This window comes from Amblyomma americanum, chromosome 1, assembly GCF_052857255.1.
Source record: "Amblyomma americanum isolate KBUSLIRL-KWMA chromosome 1, ASM5285725v1, whole genome shotgun sequence".
NCBI classification, from domain to species: Eukaryota; Metazoa; Arthropoda; class Arachnida; order Ixodida; family Ixodidae; genus Amblyomma; species Amblyomma americanum.
The window spans coordinates 387,486,872-387,509,274 of NC_135497.1; the positions used below are offsets into that span (position 1 = coordinate 387,486,872).

Consider the following 22,403-nt stretch of genomic DNA (forward strand, 5'->3'; position numbering starts at 1 on the left):
CGACCACCTGGGATTCTTTAACTTGTACTGACATCGCACAGCACACGGACCTCTAGAATTTCGCTACCGTAAAATGCGACCGCCGGAATCGAACCTGCGTCTTTCGGGTCAGCAGCCGACCACCATAGCCACTGAGCCAACGCGGTGATTTGAGAGAAATGTCATCGCCATTATTAAAAGGAACGAATGTTACATGGTGGAACCGGAAGACAAAAACACAAGTGAAAGTTGGCTTCTAAAAGCTAAGTTTTCATGTTAACGTTGGGTTTCAGCACTGGATTGAGCAAAAGGTCGGGTCTTACATGGTCCGTATGGTGGTGGCAGTGACGGAACCGCAAGCGTCAAGGTAGACCGAACATGACAATTATTCTTGGCGCTCGTGCATGGTTTCGGGTCAGTATCCTTACATGCAGTGGAGGAGCCTACTGAATCACGTAACCGCTCTAAGCGGATGATGGCAGTTAACAGGACTTCGCCAGCAAGAAATGTTTCGCGAGGAGGTGGAGTTGTATTTGGACCGATGATGATAACAATCGATGGCGTCAATCTCGATGTTCAAATAGAGTTCCCTGATGATTCGGTGATCCGCCTACACGTCGCAGGAACAGGCTAGACAACATCTTCGGACGATTTAAAGCACTGTTTATGTGCCGCTTGCTTAAAAATCTACTTAGGCGGCCCATATTCTGCAGAGTGATCAGGAACGTCAGGCCAGCGTTCGCTCCTCACAAAAACCTGTCCGCCTTACCGACCTAACTTGCACAAAGCACCGCGGTTCCACGTTCTTCGGACCAGCGCCTAGCTTGACTCTGTCTCCTCACTCCTCCGTCACTAGAGCAAGAACAAAGTCAAGTTTACCAAAAGGTCCCTTCCGAGTAGGACGCCGTTTCCCATGAAGTTGTTTACCCGCGAGCACCACATGCATTCCTCGAAGTCGTTTACGGAGAGTTACAACACAAGCCACACGCACAAAAGGAATGCAGGAGCCAAACGGTAGCCAACATACAGTCTTTATTGCGCGCACCACCCTCTCCACGGTTCGCTGTCTGTCCTTGGAGCTTTGGCCCTCGTCAGCGGTGTGCTTCTGGGCTGCCATATTTCACGCCCCTCTCCGAACCTAAGGAGTCCGCGTGTCGGATCTGCCTTGGCGGAAGGAAACGATCTTCCAAGGCTTTTGGCATTCCGCAGTCGGCTAACCGCCGTTCCTGGAGTTTAAAGTTTGTTTTCAAACAAACCCACGCTAACGGCGCCGTTTTAGGGGCTGTACGACCAGCCCCAACAAACTAACGAAATAAAGCAAGCACTCAGCTACCGGCTTTTGGTCCCCGGCACAAGAACCCAGAAATGTGACTACTGTAGCCTCCCAGTGTGCAGAGGCGCGTAATTATGCGGAGAAATACCTCAAAACGCACAACCGAGTTGCGTAGTCGAACGGTACTACCGTCTCCCCGTGCCCGTCTTCCGTAATCCGTAACTTTCTCCGTTGTTTGAGTATAACTCCTTTCAACAGCCAGCAAGAAAAGAGTACTGACGTTTTTGGTTAAGACAAATTTTCAGTAATGGAAATCGGTGTACTTTTATCAGTTTTTTATTCAGTTTTAACCAAATATCGCAGCTCTTAGTTAACTATTTAGAAATTTTCGGTTCTTACCAGGAAGCAAACAGAACAAGCCTTGCGTTTGGCGCACGAGGGCCTTAGGGCCGTCGTATGAACGTTTCGGAGCGGCTTCCACCAGGCCCGCTTGGCGAGCGGGCCGCCTATTTTCGGCCGCCAGGCGGACGTGAGGCGGAAAGGTGTTGTACGATCACTTTGGCGATTGCGAGCGAAGCGGATGGCCCCAGCATGCCCATTGGCGCGCCCGGCATTGCCGTCTGTCCAATAGCCTTCTCCGGCTGATGGCAACCTAGCCGGAGCAAGAACGTGGTCACGTGGTACTTTTTTCTGTTCCTCGGCGATGTGTACCTAGGCTGAGCCTCGGCATCGCCATGGCGTGCGTTTTGAAGTTCTTGCTGTTGTCGGCGGCTCTCGTCAGCTACCAGATGAGTAGCTCTTGTGTAGAGATTTTGCGTGGTTACATGGCCTACACAAACAGGGCGAACTGGCAATTAGTCGCACAATTCGTCGCTGCCGACGCAATCGTGCAGTTTCAGCGTAGTTATTATGATGTCATCAGAGAGAGCGCTGCTTCGCTGTGTCTCCGATTTCCTGAATCGTCACCAAGAACCTCAATACCGCTCGATGCGCCGAGCGCAGAAAAAAATCCGTCTGCAATACAGGCAGCCGTTGCAAAACATGCGCAGCCGCTGCTGCGTATACCACGAGGGCGGTGCGATTTGCGTTGAGATTGCAAGCGCGAGAAGAAAATGAAATATTTAACGAAAACCACACTTTCTCCGGCAGCAGGGCGAAGCACATTGCCCACGCAACGGTGACGTCACGCGAAGAACTGGTCCACTTTCTCCGGCAACAGGACGAAGCACATTGCACACGCAACGTTGATGTGAGGCGGCGAACTGGTTTCAAAGCGAACCGTCTCGTGGATATACCCCTTGATGCCTTGATTCCCTGCTGTGCCCGCGCGTTGAACCGCTGGCAAGAGCTTCCTTACTAGTGGGGCACGAGACGAAAGGCAAGGAGACGGACGCATGTACAATGCAGTAGCACTCGAAATTAAGGCAGGCTGCGATCTGTACATGATAGTGTGAGCGAATTCGGAAGCACATAGCTGCGGTATCAGTAGCGCGTACTGATTACATGGATGCCGAGATGAATGCGCGCAATGCCAACACCGCCTACAAGGGGCCTTTAAAACAACGAATGTCAAACTCTCAAAAAGGAATGCTGCGCCGGTCATACAATTACAAAGGATAATGAAATAACTGAAGAAACAGTTGATGAAGCCTGTATTTATTAGGAGAAGCTCAGAGGGCAACAAACACAGGTGGGAAATGACATTACGGAGGGGAACATGTACCAGTCAAGAGCCTCGAGAGGAAAGAGTTATTGGTGGATGAACTAAAGGGACTAATCACATGCACCGTCCCCATAACAGGACCGAGGTGCAAAAAGGCCCAGGGACAGCACCTGAAGGCATTCCTGAGGTTATAATCGAAAAGCAGGATGAGTGACAGCCATCATGGTGAACTGCTGACACCTACTTGGAATTATTGTATGCAGAGCTGCACAGTTGGATGCTAATTAAAGCGCATGCATTTGAAGAATGAACATTTATACTGACGGAAATGGGGCCACAGTTGCTAGGTGGTAACTGTCAAGTATGTTACGGGGGGCCAGCGTTCTGAACTGAGAATCAGTACTTACAGCATGCACTACATATGCATACACACTGGTTCCTGCACTTTGTCTGTAGCCATGAGTTTAATTGTTTCATACGGGTCTCTGCGCTGCTGTATGATAGCAGTGATGTCGGGTGAATATGACTCATTATTTTTAGCTGGTGAACTTCTATGCAATCAAGTACATTCGTATAGTGAGTTTCCATTGTTTAAAAAAGAAAATAAACATCCTGAGTGAAATACATCAACACTGATGTTGACTGCCTGCATGAAATATAACTGCAAGTAAAAAAGTAATGGTGTATATCCGACAATGTTTTGCTGGCTTTGAGGAGGGTGGCCTTGTGACATACATTTTTCCTCTCAGGGTGACCTTTGAGTGGAATGGTCATGAGACAAATTAAAAATAGATGCCTGGCACATATTAAGCATCTGAACATGCTGAAATTTCTGTGATCGAAATTTTATGATTCTGATTCACACACTACGTAATTTGTGTAGTGTCCAGCGATAACATGTGACGACCAAAAATAGAAACTGAACATTGCTTATTGGCTTACTTTGGAAGCGAACTCAAAGCAAACAAAAATATTTGTTCTAGGGACATATCCGCATAGCTAGCATGGAACAAAAAAGAGACGACCCTCATTGATACTACGAACTGTCCAAAGCGATGTCACGAACAGTGTCTGCTTGACTGTCCTGCAGAAGAAGTCATCATCATCACCATCATCATCATCAGCCTTACTACACCCACTGCAGGGCAAAGGCCTCTCCCACGTCTCTCCAATTAACCCTATGATTTGCCAGCTGCATCCACCTTTTCTTTGCCTGCAAACTGCTTAATCTCATCCGCCCACCTAACCTTCTGCCGCCCCCTGCTACGCTTACTTTCTCTTGGAATCCAGTCTGTTACCCTTAAGGACCAGCGGTTACCTTGCCTTCGCATTACATGCCCTGCCCAAGCCCATTTCTTTCTCTGGATTTAGACTAGGGTGTCATTAACCCGTTGCTTGTTCCCTCGCCCACTCTGCCCGCTTCCGGTCTCCTAACGTTACACCTATCATTTTTCTTTCCATGGCCCGCTGCGTTGTCCTTAACTTAAGCTGAACTCTTTTGGTTAGCCTCCACGTTTCTGCTCCGTAGGTGAGTACCGTTAAGATTAAACTGTTGTACACTTTCCTCTTCAGGGAAATTGGTAAACTGCCACTCATGATCTGCGAGCATTTGCCGCATGCGCTCCACCCCATTCTTATCCTTCTAGTTATCTCCCTCTCATGATCCGGATCAGCTGTCACTACCTGACCTAAGTAGACGTATTCCGACACAACGTCTAGGCTCTCGCTGCCAATTCTGAACTGTTGTTCCCTTGCTAGGCTGTTGAATATTACCTTGGTTTTCTGTATGTTAATTTTTAGACCCATCGATCTGCTCTGCCTGTCTAACTCATTGATCATGATTTGCAGTTCACCTCCTGAGTGACTCAGCAAGGCAATGTCATCAGCGAATCGCAGATTATTTAGGTATTCTCCATTTATTCGTATTCCCAACTGTTCCCAATTCAGGCCTCGAAATACCTCCTGTAAACATGCGGTGAACAGCATTGGCGAGATCCTGTCTCCTTGCCTGACGCCCTTCCTTATTGGAATTTTATTTCTAACTTTATGGAGGACTATAGTAGCTGTGCAGTTTCTATATATATCTTCCAGTATTTTGACATAAGGCTCTTCTACCCCCTGATTACGCAATGCCTGTATGACTGCTGAGGTTTCCACTGAGTCGAATGCTTTCTCGTAATCAGTGAAAGCTATATAGAGAGGTTGGTTACGTTTTGCTCATTTCTCTATTACCTGATTGATAGTGTGAATATGATCTATTGTGGAATATCCTTTACGAAAACCTGCCTGATCATTTGGTTGATTAAAGTCTAACGTTGCCCTGACTCTATTAGCGATTACCTTAGTAAATACTTTGTAGGCAACGGATAGTAAGCTGATCGGCCTGTAATTTTTCAAATCCTTGGCGTCTCCCTTCTTACGAATTAAGATAATGTTTGCATTCTTCCAAGCTTCTGGTACAGTCGAGGTCATAAGGCATTGCGTATACAGGGTGGCTAGTTTTTCTAGCACGATGTCCCCTCCATCCTTCAACAGATCTGCTGTTACCTGATCCTTCCCAGCTGCTTTTCCCCTTTTCATTGCTTCTAAGGCTTTCTTTACTTCATCTTTCGTTACTGGCGTGATGACGCATTGCTGTGCACTGCTGTCTTTCTCATTAACGCTCTGATTACATTGGCTACTGTACAGGTCTGTGTAGAACTCTTCGGCTACGTCAACTATCTTATCCATATTGCTAATGACATCGCCCTGCTTGTCTCTTAATGCATACATCTGGTTTTTACCTATGCCTAGTTTATTCTTCACTGCTTTTAGGCTACGTCTGTTCTTTAGAGCATGCTCGATTCTCTCCATATTAAAATTCCTTATGTCGGCTACCTTGCGCTTATTTATTAACTTTGATAGCTCTGTTAGTTCTATTCTATCGGTAGGGTTAGACGCCCTCATGCTTTGGCGCTTCTTAATCAGATGTTTCGTCACCTGAGATAGCTTCCCGGTATCCTGGTGAACTGTCCTACCGCCTACTTCTACTGCGCACTACGTAATTATTGATGTCAGATTATCGTGCATTGAATGAACATCAAGATCGTCTTCCTCAGTTAAAGCCGAATATCTGTTTTGCAGCGCTATCCTAAACTCATGTGCTTTCCCTCTTACGGCTAACTAGTTAATGGTCTTCTTGTTCACTAGCTTCTTCCGTACCCTCTTCTAGTCTAAGCTAATTCTAGACCTTACCATTCTGTGGTCGCTACAACGCACCTTTCCGAGGACGGCCACTTCCTGAATGATGCCAGGTTTAGCGCATAGTATGAAGTTGATTTCATTTTTAGTTTCACCATTGGGGCTCTTCCAGGTCCACTTCCTGTTTTCTCATTTGCGGAAGAAGGTATTCATTATCCGTAAATTATTTCTATCCGCGAATTCGACCAATAACTCTCCCCTGCAATTTCTAGAGCCTATCCCATAGTCACCTACCGCGTGGTCGTCAGCCTGCTTCTTGCCCCCCTTCGCATTGAAGTCGCCCATCAGTACAGTGTACTGCGATTTTACTTTATTAATTGCCGATTCTACGTCCTCATAGAAACTTTCAACGGTCTGGTCATCACGGCTGGATGTGGGTGCGTAGGCCTGCACCACTTTCAGCTTGTACCTCCTATTCAGCCTAATTACTATAGCTGCTACCCTCTCGTTAATACTATAGAACTCATCTACGTTGCCAGCTATATCCTTATTAATGAGGAATCCCCCACCTAGTTCTCGTCTATCCGCTAATCCGCGATAGCACAGTATGTGTCCGTCCTTTAGTACTGTATACGCCTCACCTGTCCTCATAACTTCGCTAAGCCCTATCACATCCCATTTAATTCCCGCTAGTTCCTCGAACAGCACTGCTAGGCTAGCCTCACTAGATAAAGTTCTAGCGTTAAACGTTGCCAGGTTGAGATTCCAATGGCGGCCTGTCCGGAGCCAGAGATTCTTAGCACCCTCCGCTGCGTCACAGGTCTGACCGCCGCCGTGGTCAGTTGCTCCGCAGCCGCTGGGGACTGAGGGCCGAGGGTTAATTGGTTTAATCATAGAAGGTTGTGGCCAAGTACTACACCAGGGTGGCCAAATCCTGCTCTGGTGGGAGAGTGCGTTGTCGGTTCTGGTCACCGAGATCAGGCCGCACTCCAGGCCTGCCTATGCAATTCCATCGACACGCGGATTTTTTTTTTTTAAACCCGGTTGAGAATTGCGCGGTACCAGGATTTCAACCCCGGTCCTCTTGCACGCGAGGCGGATGCTCTACCTCTACGCCATCGCTGCAGAAGAAGTAGTGTACAGCAGATGCCTGCGCGTTCTTAGAAGGGAATTCCATACTATCGGTTCTGACGTCAAGGCGACCTAGGCAACATTGGTTGTTGCATCTGTAGACAAGGCATCTGCTCCTGCTGATGTGGACTGCTTGTTCATGACCATTAATAATACTCTGTCACAGGTCACTTTTGACCAGCTTGGTTCTTCAGCTGTGGGAAATCTAGTATCACCTGTGTATCATTTTTCTTGTGTCCGTGTTCACTCCTGCCACAGTTCAATTCTACCTGCATCATCGTATGTGTTGTCAAATGACAACAAACACACTGCTGTCTCACATTGAACAAAAGGTGTATGTGTGTATTATGCATGCATGAAAAATTCACCATATTTTAGCACGTTGCTGTCAATTTTGAATGCATCTATATAGGAGGGCATCAAAAAGTTCCCAACTTTGAGGAACATGGAAGAGAAATGGTAACTGCAAATGCATGCAATCTCACAGAAAAAATGACGAAGCAACAATACTGATTTCTGTTCGTCATGTTTTTTAGGCCATTACGAAAGCCGGAATAGAAATACCACTGCGACGCTTTAAAGTGGCAACGGTGCGCACCACAGGGCTTAAGTGCACGGTTTTTATTCTGCAGTGATAACAGGCAGGCCACTTCTTTTTACCAGTGCTTCCTGAGCTGCATTTCTACGAACATTGTGAAGACGAGTTTGCAGCACTGTAAGCAAGTGTGGAGAGTTCTGTTGAGGGGCAATCAATGTTGACATGTACAGAAAAAAAGTGGCGTTCTGTTGAGGGGCAATCAATGTTGACATGTACAGAAACAAGGTGGCGTTTAGTGCTTGCAGCCACAAAGCATTATTCTTAACTGTCCCATGAATTAAAAACAAAGCGGTTGTTCAGTACTGCAGAAAAGCCTACATGTTCCTTCCGTAGTAATGTATACATAATTAGATACAGGAGTAACTGCACCAGCTTACAGGTTAAAGGAATGCAACAACCGATTTTGAAGGTTTACATTGCTAATCCTGGCTGCGGCTGGGAATGAATGCTTTGTATAGGATTTCTAGAACGAGATGTATGATGGCGCAGGATAGAATGAAATGAAAAATAAGCTACTCAAGTATGTTTGGGGCATACATGCATACGTTCTCCAAGGCCGCAGCGGTGGTTCTGTGGTTATGGCACTTCGCTGCTGACCCAGACTCTGGTTCGATCCTGGCCGCTGCGGTCAAATTTCGATGGAGGCGAAATTCCAGAGGCCTGTATACTGTGCGATGTCAGTGCACGTTCTGGAGCCTAATGATGAAAGCTTTTAAGTTTAAGATGCACCAACTGCTCACTAAGTATTATCCTCAGTATACGTGAGTATATAACAGTTACATGCATAAGCATACACATGTACAAACCTCACTGAGCCACATTATGAGGTCTGTGCGTTGCTTAGCTGAACAGAACAGACAAGCGGAAAGGAAAGACTGGTTAACACAGATAGGCGCACTAATGCATGTTTACCTTTGCAGCGTGCGAATGTAGGTAGACAGAGCTAGCTTGTGCAGTGTGCAGGTTAGCCCAAATGCTAATATTGTGTACATCTGCCCCAATATTGCTTGAAACAATTTAAGAAGAAAGGTCTTGATGACCACGTTATGCATAATACAGCATTGTATTGGTTTGCCGAGGTGACCGAGTGACTGCACACCATTTTTAATATGTATCACACCTTAGTGGTCCTAAATGACATACTTGAGTGGCGAGCTTTGAAATGGTGTGCCAGGTAGGAGCTCGAAGGCTTCGTCATTTATAGCATCACTTCTGTAGTGACCACTTCGAAAGACAGTACGTTGCACAGCCTTGTGGGGTGCAAGAGAATTGCAGTCTTTCGTGGCGTGAACAAAATTGAATCTTGAGATTCAGTGGAATGGGCTAAAAGTGTTAGTGCGGCCAGTGCAGAAGCAACCAAGGATTTGAACAGATTAGCTGGTGGTGTGTTGGTAAGGAGCAAAAAAACCTGCACTTTCGGCATCAGATCAAGAGATTTAATGATTCACGTTTAGTGCTGTGACACTGGACCTCGAGAAAGGGTCCGAGAGAATAAAACAAGCGGCTCAGGTTTGAACTCATCCCAGGAAGCTTGATTTGTGAAGCTTGATTTCTGACATATGGAATTACAGTACCCAACCTGTGGCAACACAGGAGTTTTAAAAGAGACTTGGAAGATGATAATGCTAAGGACATGCGTAAACGTCCTAGGCTGCGGGTCGTTGTACAAGAATTTATAGGTGAGAGCACACTACACTGTGCGCCTTATTAAATGCCGAGTAATGAAACAAGTATGCAGTAAATATTCCCTGCTCAGAAAGCCCTTATAAGTAGGCACAGTTTAGTTATGCTGACAGTAAAAAAATGTTAGTGCACACTGTCTTCGTAACACTGGGAAGTGCGCTATTCAAGTGCATGCAAACGGATGCTCTGCAGAATACTGGTATTGATTGAAAGATGGCAGACCACAGTGTTACCATTCAAGAATTGTTAGACGAAACATTTAAGGAGAGGTTGTAAATATGTAATAAAAAAGCTGAGGGATGACTCCCCGCCTCACCTCAAACCTCAGAGATAACTCGCCGCAGCCCACCACACTAAGTTTAAACGCAGCGCATTGCGAGAGGAAATATGCAATGCTCTGGTTTCAGGTGTGCATGTTAGGCAGAAACAGAACTTGGTTCCAGTGCAAAGCGGAGAATCTGTGATTGCTAATGGCCACAACCATTTCAGCCGATCCAAGCAAAAAAGAAATGGGTTCAATTTATGTCTGGTGTCAGCCTCGACTGATCCACAGTTGCATCAATACTGCAGGGCTGGCAGGAATGAGTGTGCATTGATATTGCAGAGCTAACCACCATGCAACAGTGTATAGCACATTTCAAGGAATTAAAAAAGCCTTGTAACGTAACTGTTGTTTGAGAACATGTGCAGGACTAGTGCTGTGATGACCATAAAACAGGTGTGATCGGATAAGTGTTGCAGGTAACTTATCTGATAAGTGAGGAATGTACAATTATGAATTTACTTGTGAGCAAATAAATGTTGGCCAGTGGAAAATGTGATGGGGCAAAGAAAATCTCGGAAGCATGCTACATTGCCGACACATAAGTTCTTGCAGGCCAACCAGTGCTGTCACTCAGCAGGCAAATAATCGTGTTCATAGGCAGTCACAAACAAATGAAGGCAGCAGATAAACATGCAAATGTGCATGGATTGCATCTCTTGCTGAAGGCTTCGAAAATGCCTCATCAAATGAACTAATGCAGCTGATAGCATTAAGCGCTGCTGCTGAACAACTGCTCGGCACTGACAAATTCGAGTTGGCAAACAGGCCTCCAACTAAAGCATAGAGACAGTTTAATCCACTTTGGTACCTTTGATTTGTGGCGCGCGTGCGCACACACACACACACACACACACACACACACACACACACACACACACACACACACACACACACACACACACACACACACACACACACACACACACACACACACACACACACACACACACACACACACACACACACACACACACACACACACACACACACACACACACACACACACACACACACACACACACACACACACACACACACACACACACACACACACACACGCACGCACACGCACACGCACACACGCACGCACGCACACGCACACGCACACACACGCGCGCGCGCGCGCACACACGCACGCACAAAATGACGGTGCCCCCGAACTGACATTTGCACTGCGCACCGATTTTTTCACACACCCTACATAATGCCGCTGGCACACTGTCGCAACCCTCGCACCCATGATCATAAAACGTACTACTGTATGGTGCACCAAGACGCACAAGACTGGCGACGCTGCTGTTGTCGCAGCAGAAAGCACTGCGACGGCCGTGCAGCCAAGATCTTGTCAAATCGCACACACGGTTTGCTATGCAGCAGAAACAACGTCGCGGGCTCGCCTCGGTCGCGATTACTGCAGCCATCGCAACGGACGCGACCAGCTGCACAGCTCCAAGTTCATTTCAGCATTCGGAAAACGGCGTGCGTCACAAGTTTTTCGCAGGTGAACATATCGCTGACTTGACGAGAAAGCACTCGCACCGACCATAATCACTTTCATTACGCGGACGGTTGTCGCTATGCTGTGAAACTTGCGCACGCACAGGAAAATAAGTCGCAGCAGAAATTACAAAACGCTTGCAACAACCACAAATCGCTCCAAATAAACACTTCGTGACACCGCCACTGCACAGGTCTTGCGTCGGTTTGAAGACGCGCAGCAGGAATTACAAACGCTTGCAACCACCACAAACAGCTCGAGATAAACACTTCGTGACACCCCCACTGCACAGGTTCGCGTTCGTTTGAAGAGGCTCTCTGTCAACTCCGTCAGCGTAGATGATTACAGAATCCAACTAGCGGAACTGTCGGTCGCCATTGCTGAACGCGGCAAAGTTCGCAGTCACTCTGAACACTCGTAATATCAAGATGTAGCCTATATAATACCCCTGTCGCACGGGCACTTTTGATCCTCATTGAGCTCGATCTGCATCGAGATTTTCGAGCACGCTCGAAACATCCGGCGCTACACGGGCATTTTCAATGCTCATTGAGAAGTTTCCCTCATGTGTGTTAGGTGGCGCCAAATGTTCCGCCGACAGCCATAACATGGCGATGTCCGGCAAAACTGTGCAGTCGGGGGCAGCGGCAGCCAAATCCGTAGCCAAATCGGTACATTGCGTATCTGCGCTAGGTTTTTGTGGCGCACCTCTGCTGCTGTGGGATGCAACCCGAGGGTCCGCAACGCCTCCGCGATTTCTGCATAGACTGCGGCGTTTCTCTTCTGGCGCCGCAAATTATTTAGGCGGTCCTGCCAGCAGTCGATGAGAGCAGCTGTCTCGCGCTCGCTCCAATTTACGCGCCGACGAGCAGGAGGGCGCCATCTTTGTTTACACTGACGGCGAAGCTTGGAGCGTGGTGTAGAGATTATTTTCAAATGTTTGCATATAAGCAGGCATAGTACCTGAAAAGTGTTCTGTATTACATTTTAATCAATTACAACAACGACAATTGTGCTTTGGTTTTGTTAACTTGTGTTTATTTTTATAGCTTCATGAGAGCGAGAGTGTTCTCGATTGTGCTTGGAACCTCAAGCACTCTTGAGGAATCGGCATCGAGTCAAGCAGGATCGAGCTCGATTGCGCTTGAAAGTGGCCGTGTGACAACCGTCGATCTGCATTGAGTTCGATGAGCATTGACTCAATGAGGATCGAAAGTGCCCGTGTGACAGGGGTATAACATGCTCCGCGACATCGCTGCCACTGTCCAGGCCTCGCTCCCCAGTTCAGTCGACGGACGACCAACTTGCCCCGGCACAGCAGAACCGAGGCGGAAGGGCTCGAGACGTCACTGACGTCACGGAAAAATCAGCCAATAGCTGCAATCCGGTCGCCGGCCTGACACGCTCGCCAGCCCGGAAGTTGAAGTTGACGAACTTTCCATCCGTTCGCCGGACGGGGCGGATCAGCTCGCCCACTCGCCAAGCGGGCCTGACGGAAGCCGCTTAAAAACGATCGTACGACGGCCCTTAGTCACTTAATTATGTGCCATAATACCCAATCCATTATACCAGAACACAAACAAAAACTGCAGATTTGATGAAGTTTAGTTCCTATATTATTACAGCCATTTTTATTCTTGTGTTTGGCGCATGGTAGCCTTAGATGTTTATGTGCCATAAAACACAGCGCAGCGCAAAACAGTAACCTGTAAAAAGTCCATACAAGTTTCCCGGCATTACTTTTGAAGAACAACTCAATTTCCTACCTGACATAAACACCCTCAAAAAGAAAACTTTCCGATCCCTGAACATAATTAAAGTGCTCGCACGGAAGCATTGGAGGTGTGATAGGATGTGCGTCCGTAGTACGGTCTTAGATTATGAGTGTGTAATGTATGGGTCAGCAAGACCGTCGTACTTTAAACGAGTGGATCGAGTACAAAATCCAGATCTGAGTCGTTGAATTTTAACATACAAAACCTTCCCCAAAAATTCTCTCTACGTAGAAACAAACCCACCACCTGTCGCAGACAGGAGAACAGTGCTTACATGTGCATACGTACTGAAAATAAGGCAAGTACTGAAATATGTGTGTTATACATTGGCAGTAAGCGCCCATCCAAAACACTCTTTACGAACAAACCCCAAGCAGACAGACTAATTTTCCGTTTTGCCAAGAAAAACAGGTTAGTCTGGTTGTCTAGCAATGTTGTTGTTGCATTAAAGACGACAAATAACGTGCCAGTCTAGCGGCGGCGTATTCATGGCGTTTAGCTAGTCGTCCGGCGCGCTGTTCCTTTGTTTCCTGGGCGAATCGTTTTCTCTTCATCTTGTTCCGATGTCGATTCCAGGTCTCCCTCTGCTTAGCAGACTTGTCGCCGTCCATACGGCCGCCTCAACTGTGGTTGCGGCGCACGCGAGCACTCCTTTTCAATCCTCCAACATGTTATCAGGCATGCGACGCAGCAACGACGAGGGAAGCGGTGTGGCGTCATACCAACCAAACGGCGGCGGCGGCGTGGAGCGCGATGTGACGTCATGACAGATGGCACGGCCAGCGCGCGGCGTCCGCCCAGCTGCGGCGGTTGCTAGGCAACGGCTCAAGGTCTGTCTGTGTGCCTCCTCGGAGCACCGCCACAGCGAAATCGCAAGTTCGTGGCAATGTAGCTTACGCTACAAAACTTGCTGGGCACACTGTCCGATATAGCCTGGAGACCCGACCCTCTGTCGCCTAAGTACACTTATCCTGTCGTATGGGGTTTTTCATTGGCCCATATTCGCAAAAAGTGAACCCCAGAGGAACGTACATACAGAGGAACATGAATACTCAGATTTTCACACAGATGGTTCTAAAAAAGCACTGTACCTTAGGGATGCGGTAATACAAGAGAAATGGAAGCAAGTAGTCCTGCTGCCTCAGTGCGCTTCAGTTCCCATAGCAGAACGTTACGCCATTGCTGTGGAAACAATATTATCTACGCTGACTGCCGCAGCGTATTCACAGCACTATACTTCAGAAATGTTGTTCAACCCATAATAGGGGACATAATGCGTAATTTAGTAATAACTAAAACACAAGGGCGTACCATTAAGTTCTGATCAGTCCCTGGCCACGTGAGAATCAGCGAGAATAAGAGCGCTGATGAACGTATCGCATAAGCCCATAATGGTAAAATAAAACAAGCAAACATACCTCACAAAGGCTGCATGAATCTGCACGGAATAAATTCAAAACAATATGGAAGGTTTCATGGAACAGGAAGTAAACAACAAATTGCACTTTATGAACCCCATATTGGGAGAATGGAAATTTTGCAGGCATCAGGAACGTTTCGCAGAAGTAATCTTATGTCGCTTTCGCATTGCACAAACACACCTGGCACATAATGTTTGTCCACAAAAGAAGAAAGACCCCTATGTGATGAATGTGTAGACGAACTCACAGGAATCCACGTCTTAATCTTTTTGCAGATAACTTCAAGCAGTGAGAAAAAATAGTTTACTCGATTTTACAACGAGCACATCTATCTGCACCATCTCATGTGTCTATAGGTTTTAAAAAAAGCCGATTTCTTAAAGAAACTGTAGATTTGAGAAATTATAGTCGATTTATTGCAATAGATCTTTTAACCCCATTAATCGTCTTGTTTTAACGTGATGAGCAATTAGTGCTCATAGGTGACACAAAGACTGATGGCCAAAGCTACAAAAGCCCATCGACACGAATTTCATGAGGCTCGTCCGCGTAAACTGGTCAAACCTGAGTGCGGTTTGAATTACACGTCTCTGGTTATACACCGGTGAAGCCTCGGAGAGAATGAACAAGAAAGTGTAAGCGAAGGGGGTGGGGGGGAGGGGATAGGATAGAGGAGGAACGATGAAACGCGAGGGAAAGCGGTTCGGATCTCGACAGAGCACGCTGCAAGCGGCGTTTGAGGGATCCGCTCTGGCCATGCCTGGCCCGTCGACGGCCGCGGCAGCCGATGGTGGAGCGTCCCAGCCACCACCTCCTCCGGCGCAAACGGTCCATGTACTACGAGACGTGCGCCCAGAGAATTGCGGCAGCTTTTCGCTGCAATAAGCCGTTTTATGACGTAACCGTTTCTAGTTCCATTATGGCGCTTAGGCGTGGTTTCGCGTCAGTGTCCTTGCATGCAGTGGAGACACCTAGTTATCCAAGCAACTGCCTTAAGCGGGTGATGACAGTGAGTGAACAACACTACGCTAGCAGTGTTTCGGGAGGAGGTGGAGCATCGCGGTTTGTAGAGGCGTGTATAGTAGCGGGGCAATGTCAAAAAAGCACATCTGCGTTACATATTTCAACGCTACCATTTATATACTTTTAGCATACCGTGTACCATTTTACCGTTACGGCTACGCGAGTGCGCATGCGCAGGTCGCCTTGTTGGCGGCAGATGGCGCCAGGTACCCTGCGGCTGCTGGCTCGTTTGCCACACTTGGACCAAGCAGCGTTTGTGTACTAGCGATGGGCGGGCTCTGATACTCCGGTAACGGTAATAGTAACACCGTACATGGTATGCTAAAGGTGTCTGGTTCTCACCGCTCGCCGACTTTCATACTTTATTTCCTCCTTTAACCGAGTGTGACTTCGAGCAGTGGCGTGTATATGATTTGGATGTAAGCCTTTTTCGGTTTGAACCTAATTACATAACTTGAATTCAGCGCACTTTTATCGTTTTCTTTTCTAAGCCAATAAGTTCAATCCTTCGCAAATAATTTTTTTATTCCGCGCAGTTTAGTCCGGAGAATTCTTCATTCGTTAGTAAAACGCCACTTGTGATATGACTGAGTGTGTATTTGTTCGAAGATGCATGAAACCTGTCAGTTGGGATGGCGCAGAGCAGCGAGAGTTTCGCCAAATACAGCAATGTTTGAAAACAGGACTTCATTGGCAATATTTTGTGCTTTGTAATGAGCATAACGCTTACTAAGCCTTGGGGATATCTGAGATAGCGCCCACAAGCGCAAATGTGAGCGAGCGTAGCAAGGTTCAACGTACCGAGAGGGCTGCTATGATATGAGGAGAGAAATTTTTAAAGCAGGCGTTCACGATGTAGCTAATATGATATTCTGACGCATGATTTTTTTTTTCAATATTTTCGTCTCGGAGTACGGCTGCTGTTATAAAAAGCCCCGAAAAGCGTTTCTCTCTTTATCCGATACTTTTTGGCTTTGTAAATGATTTTTGTTTGGCATTTCCAGCAGCGAAAAGATATCGGGAAAAAAAGCGGAGTTCATTATGTGCTTCGCTTAAAAATAAATGCTCGGAGGACGCGTCAGGCGACCGCCAAAAATGCCGGCCCAGTTCCGACCAAGAAAGGCACGCAACTGCCGCTACATTTTAAAGCCTTGGCTGAAGTTCCGTTAAAAAACCTGTGTAAAATCCAGTTGCTTCTACCGTTTACAGCTTAGCCGGCCTTGTTTGAGTATTTCTGCTCATTTCATTTCTGGCGGCTGGTGCCAGGTCTGCGCAAGGTTATGAGAGGAATGCAGACAGAAATTCGCGTCACAGCAGGACTGGCTCTGAAAACGCTTTCACCGCTAAGCTTCTGGGTAAAGCATTACGCCATTTCTGTTCCGCAGGTGATGTAAAATTTTTGCTTGAAACTTGTCGCGAATCCCCGGTGGATCAAAATTTTATTATTGAACATGATTAAGATAACATATTAGCATGAATTTCACAATGTGAGTGCCTTCTCTTTGCATGCATTGTCTATATTGTTCGAGTTCAATTTCTTGATCCGGTGTGATAACTTTTTGAAGCAGATGTTTCAGCTAAGCTAGTGGATGCTAACTTAGGCAATCCTAGGGAATCAGGAACTTAGGGGAGGGCGAGGCAAAATATGACATAAATTTCCGAACTGGTGCCATTATTTTCATTCACATGTATGAGAAAACTAATATGCCGAATTGTCATATTTTCTACTTTCCGTTCATCATGCTCAACAAACAAAAAAAGGGTAGCTAAATGGGAACACAGTAAGATTTAATAAAATTTATATTCTCAAAATGCCGCCCTTTGGCTCACCCCGTGTAGCGCAAAATGAGACATTTCACGGTAAAAAATGAGAGGCCGTTCCAAAATAAACATATTACTCCTCATTGCAATGAATGCACACGTAGATGGTTTAATGAACATATAGAAAATATTTGCGAGCCTATTCCAATGACAGACACTGTACCCAGACCGAGCACGACACTCTTTTGTTGCACGGCCCATTAGAGACTGCGCATTTCTATAGCCGGGCTCTGCATATAGCCTGGTTGGACGATGTTTTTCGGGCTCCTTCCTTCGTCGGAACCTTATTCTGATTTAGCTGTCACAGTTCTTGCTCTTTCTCTAAGCCGTGTTGAAGGGACATGCGATTTCGTTATATCCGGCGCCTGATCACAAGGTCACGAATGTGAGTGTAGACAAGACCGAACAGACCGTAGCTCATTGTCAGAATCTGTTGTGCCAATAGATTTTAACGTCCACCGACAGAATGCGACGCTGAGGTTCGTAAGACTTTTTGTAGAGTTGCAGCCTTTCATGTTTCGTCATTTTCGCTACTTTTCTATGGTGGGGGCTCTTGGGAACAGCAGAATGCATGATGTCTTCGGCACTTCTTGCGTTTCCCCAGAGCTTTCTTCGTATCTCTATACTGCCCGCTAATCAGCCTTCACTGTTATTCTTTTATACACCGAGACCGTTCCGGAGGGCGGGCAAGTGCGGCTAGAGCTTTAGATTAAGCATGAAAGCCATTACCAGTCAAACAGTCAATCAATCAATCAATCAATCAATCAATCAATCAATCAATCAATCAATCAATCAATCAATAAATCAATCAATCGATCGATCAATTTTTTCCACCAAAGTAAAGTATACATGGCGAAAAAGGGGGCGGGGGTAGGAGAAAAAGCTGCACAATGACAGCTTGACAAAGCTCCAACCACCCAATTACGTTTACTGTAGCCGCTCCAGAAGACCAATAATAATTGGTTTTTTTGGGGAAAGGAAATGGCGCAGTATCTGTCTCATATATCGTTGGACACCTGAACCGCGCCGTAAGGGAAGGAATAAAGGAGGGAGTGAAAGTAGAAAGGATGAAAGAGGTGCCGTAGTGGAGGGCTCCGCAATAATTTCGACCACCTGGGGATCTTCAACGTGCACTGACATCGCACAGCACACGGGCGCCTTAGCGTTTTTCCTCCATAAAAACGCAGCCGCCGCGGTCGGGTTCGAACACGGGAACTCCGGATCAGTAGTCGAGCACCCTAACCACTGAGCCACCGCGTTTGTGCCGTTTGTCGCGTTTTGTGCCGTTTGTATCCGGCTGCTAAAGTCATTATCTTTAAAGAGCCCGAGACGCAAAAATAATAAAAGTTTTCACATGACCAATAACCAATTGTAATAACTGAACAATGGCGTTAATATAGGACGCCACGTGATTAAGCTTCAAAGCTTCCAGTAACGCGCACTGCAGACTTTCGCGCCTTTTCGACCTCTTTCTTTTTCATCAAGGCTCACTTCGCAATTTTGTCCTTTGCTTTGACGAAGCTAATCGGCCAGCCTTAGACTTGTCATGGACATGTGACAGTACATGCAAGGTAAATATCAAGTTATTATGATAGCGCATTGAAACGTTAGGAGACGTTAAGTAGCAGAACGTCGCATTTTTTCCCGTGTCCTGTTTTGCCTCACTCTCTCCTACATGTAAATATTACCGGAATGAAACGGACGTGGTATTTTTGGCGATTGCTTAATAGGAATATTAATATATTATTTTAGTTTTATTTATCTATACGCTAAAAATCATTTTACAGCAAGTATTTGTATGCATGCATATTACTAAGTCAAATAATGAAATTGTTGTTATTGCCTTGGATGCTCTCCAATTCAGTGACGTGAACACGAACTCGTGTCTCGAAAGCTCTTCCACTAATTGCAGCAACAGCACAAGCATCTGCGGTGTCAAATTTTCTTCCGCAATTTACTTTTTGTCCAGAAGAAAATCGGAAGAGGAACATTTAAAACCGGGCGCGGGGCTTCAGGGGCCAGCAAAACTGATTAGAGTATCCTCTGAGGAGAACGTATTCTGATACCAAGAAATAGTGCCGGAATCGATGCACCATAACAGGCCATTCCTAGGATGTTGATAGAAAGTGCTGGGCTCATGCATTCAGCGACACAAGAGGCTCCAATGGCCGGGCGAAGATGCCTACTGAAAGGCGAAACACATCCTGCGGGAGCAGGCACCGTGAGAAATGCTTAGAATGAGATCGTACAGTTACAAGTTCCAAAGCTGTTAATAGCTAGGGTACTCTTAGGTGGTAGCGGAGAAGCTAAGACAACTTGTTTTGTTGTCCACTTTACACACCAAGTGTCACAGATGCCGAGAACCGCCAAGGCTGGCAAAACTATCACTTCACCCGCAGCCAGACACACAGTATTTTCCAGTTCTTGACGCAGATGGAAACCGGCTGCCTTTGGGCTTTTCAAATTTGCCTTTGGGCAAAGAAAAACTTAGTGATTCTTCGTTTCTCGTTTCTTTCTCAGGTGGACCTTCGACAGCTGGTGGTGGGCTGCTGTCCACTGCTGGCCATGCGTGCCGGCGGTCGCTCCCTTGGCAAGCGCAGCTCGTACGGCGGCGGAGGCTCTCTTCCCAGCAGCACGATGATGCTGTCCAGCACCACCTCGAGCCACCACCACCAGCACCATCAGCGTTGCAATGGTTTCTACGCCCATTCCCCCACCTCTGTCGTAGCGCTTAAGACACTCGGAGATTGTGTCGCCACGGAAGCCGCCACGGTGCGCCTTCCTGTTTACGAGTAGACAGAAATTGGTGGCAGGAACAATGCGACCAGATTAAGCTACTCCGCATGCCACCGACACACTGGCAAGCTGTAAGGTCGGTCTACATCATCTCTCGGAAGGATGCCATGTGAACCAATATTCCACCGAAAAATGATATTGCAGAAAAAAAAGAAGAGATGTCAGACCTTGTGTTAGCATTTCTTCCAAATGTCGGCATTCACGTGTTCCCTTGTCCACCCATTTGTACAATGTTCTTTTGTCCTTTGTGACGCAGAACTTTACGCTGCGTTGCCTGAAAGCGAAAAATATATTCCGTTGTGCGGAACCACCTTGATTCAAGGTATTAGGTGTTCCTAAAAACCGACAGTGTCCTCAGATGCTTCTGAAACCAATCGTCGTCATCACGCTTTATCCTCGAAGTCTGTGGCTTGGAACTACATGGCTGTTTTCAGAGCGAGGATTACTAGGACTCAGTGGCAGTCACTAAATATAACACATTCAGAAATGTGGCGGCGCAAAAGCAATGGACGATGCTGGGGCTTTTATACGCCAAGTGGGCATTGCACCATGAAGGTGCATCGTCTTTGCTTCTGACGTTGCCATCGTTCCACCGCCGGTAGCGCTGGCGTGGCGGTATACGTGTTAATGCACTGGTACTGATGGCTCACTCGCTGCCTTCATACAGTAAACTAGGCTGCGTGGTTTCCTGCGCTTAAGAATACTGATCGCTGAATGGCAGCGCAGCATAGCGTGCCGAGGCCGCTAGCAACATGTCGAGCATGCGTAATAAGCGGGAAGTATTCAGCTGCGCACGCATGTATCACTCAAAATACATGTCGAGAGCGTGCCACTTATTTCAGGAGGCTAACATCAACAGTCGCCAGAACTAACGTCAGCAGTGGGATCGGAATTCTGGAAAGAAGACCGAACAAGGAATTACATGTGGCAACCACTCCAAGTAAGCATACGTGACGATGCGCCGAATCAGAAAAGCATTGGTGCAATTCAGCTGGATACGTTGATCTCAGTGTACCTTCTTCACCCAACCCGACCACAGCTTTCCGGTAGGCATGAGTATACTGACACGTTGCCTTTTAGTCGCAAGGGCATTAGTGCGTTTAGTCTGCGCTATGACAACACGTGTGGTCTATGTAGCTGCGGCTGCAGATTGAAGGGGCACTAAAGCCTTCTCCTTTGTCCGTATTTCTTCAAATCCCATGACACTACTGACAGCGTTGTTACACTTAAGGACGAGCCATATTTCGTCACTTAAGTTAAGCCACTCTAGTTTTGGATTTCCTGTGCCCGCCCAGATTTGAGAGCAGTCATGACTACGCGAGTATTATCAGTAAAAAAGTTATGAACCAACACTTTCAGGAATGGCTTGCGAATGGTTGCATGCATTGCCGCTGCTTTGCTGGCCTTTCTAAGGCAGCATTCCGCGCTCTAGATGAGCAGAGAAATCAGCCTAAGGGCTAAAGGAATTGCAACATCAAGTATTCAAGTTAAGTCAAGTGCACGATCGAGGGTGCTTTCAACCATAATGGAGATCTTCAGTGCAAGAGACCTTGCATAACTAAACATTTCCAGATACCTGAATGGTTTAACATATCGGGCTGTGTACAAAACTGCTCAGTTGTCAAATATAAAAGTCTTGATCTAGGATGTACTGACTTTGTAAAAAGCAACCGAGCAACGGGGTGTTGCTTCTTTGCCGTGTAGCGGAGCACTTGCGGCCGCTTTTAAGCTGTAAATTTGGATGAGGTAAGAAGACCGTTTGTCCTCACCTGTCGACACATTTCGGTTTGTAGGGACACCGTACCGGCTCCACTACAAGACTGAGAAGCGAAACATCGCTGCTCGGTTACTTTTGACAAAGGGGGTACATGAAAAGAACACTGTTGAAGTTGTCAAATATTTATCATGTTGGCGGTATTTAGGCTTCAAAGAATTTTCTCAGGAATATACAGTACATGTCAGCATTCTGTCCAGCTTTCAGAGGGAAAATTGGATAGAGCCGGACAAAATATAATTTGCTTGCCGAAAAAGAATGACTGCGATGCTGCGCTTGAACTTAAATGATGTTAGCTTTCAGATCCTGGAGGCACAACGCCGTTATCAGGAACCCCGGCAAACGACAATATGACACACTGGCTCACCAAGTGATTACCGTGATTACTGAGGCATGGTTAAACAAGTTTAGAATTTCCCTCCGCACATGTGTGACAATGACTCCTCACCGAAGCAGCACTCCA

The 22,403-nt window shown here is 46.8% G+C and overlaps 1 protein-coding gene across 1 annotated transcript in view; it reads left to right on the forward strand.

Annotated features, from left to right (window-relative positions):
• Positions 1–20,594, forward strand: part of LOC144101761 (RYamide receptor-like) — a 318,561-nt gene extending 297,967 nt beyond the window's left edge. Inside the window, exon 5 of the mRNA XM_077634945.1 lies at positions 19,891–20,594. Coding sequence (XP_077491071.1) covers positions 19,891–20,166 — 276 coding nt within the window. The 3' untranslated portion in view covers positions 20,167–20,594. The remainder of the gene's footprint in view (positions 1–19,890) is intronic.
• Positions 20,595–22,403: the final 1,809 nt, after the last annotated feature.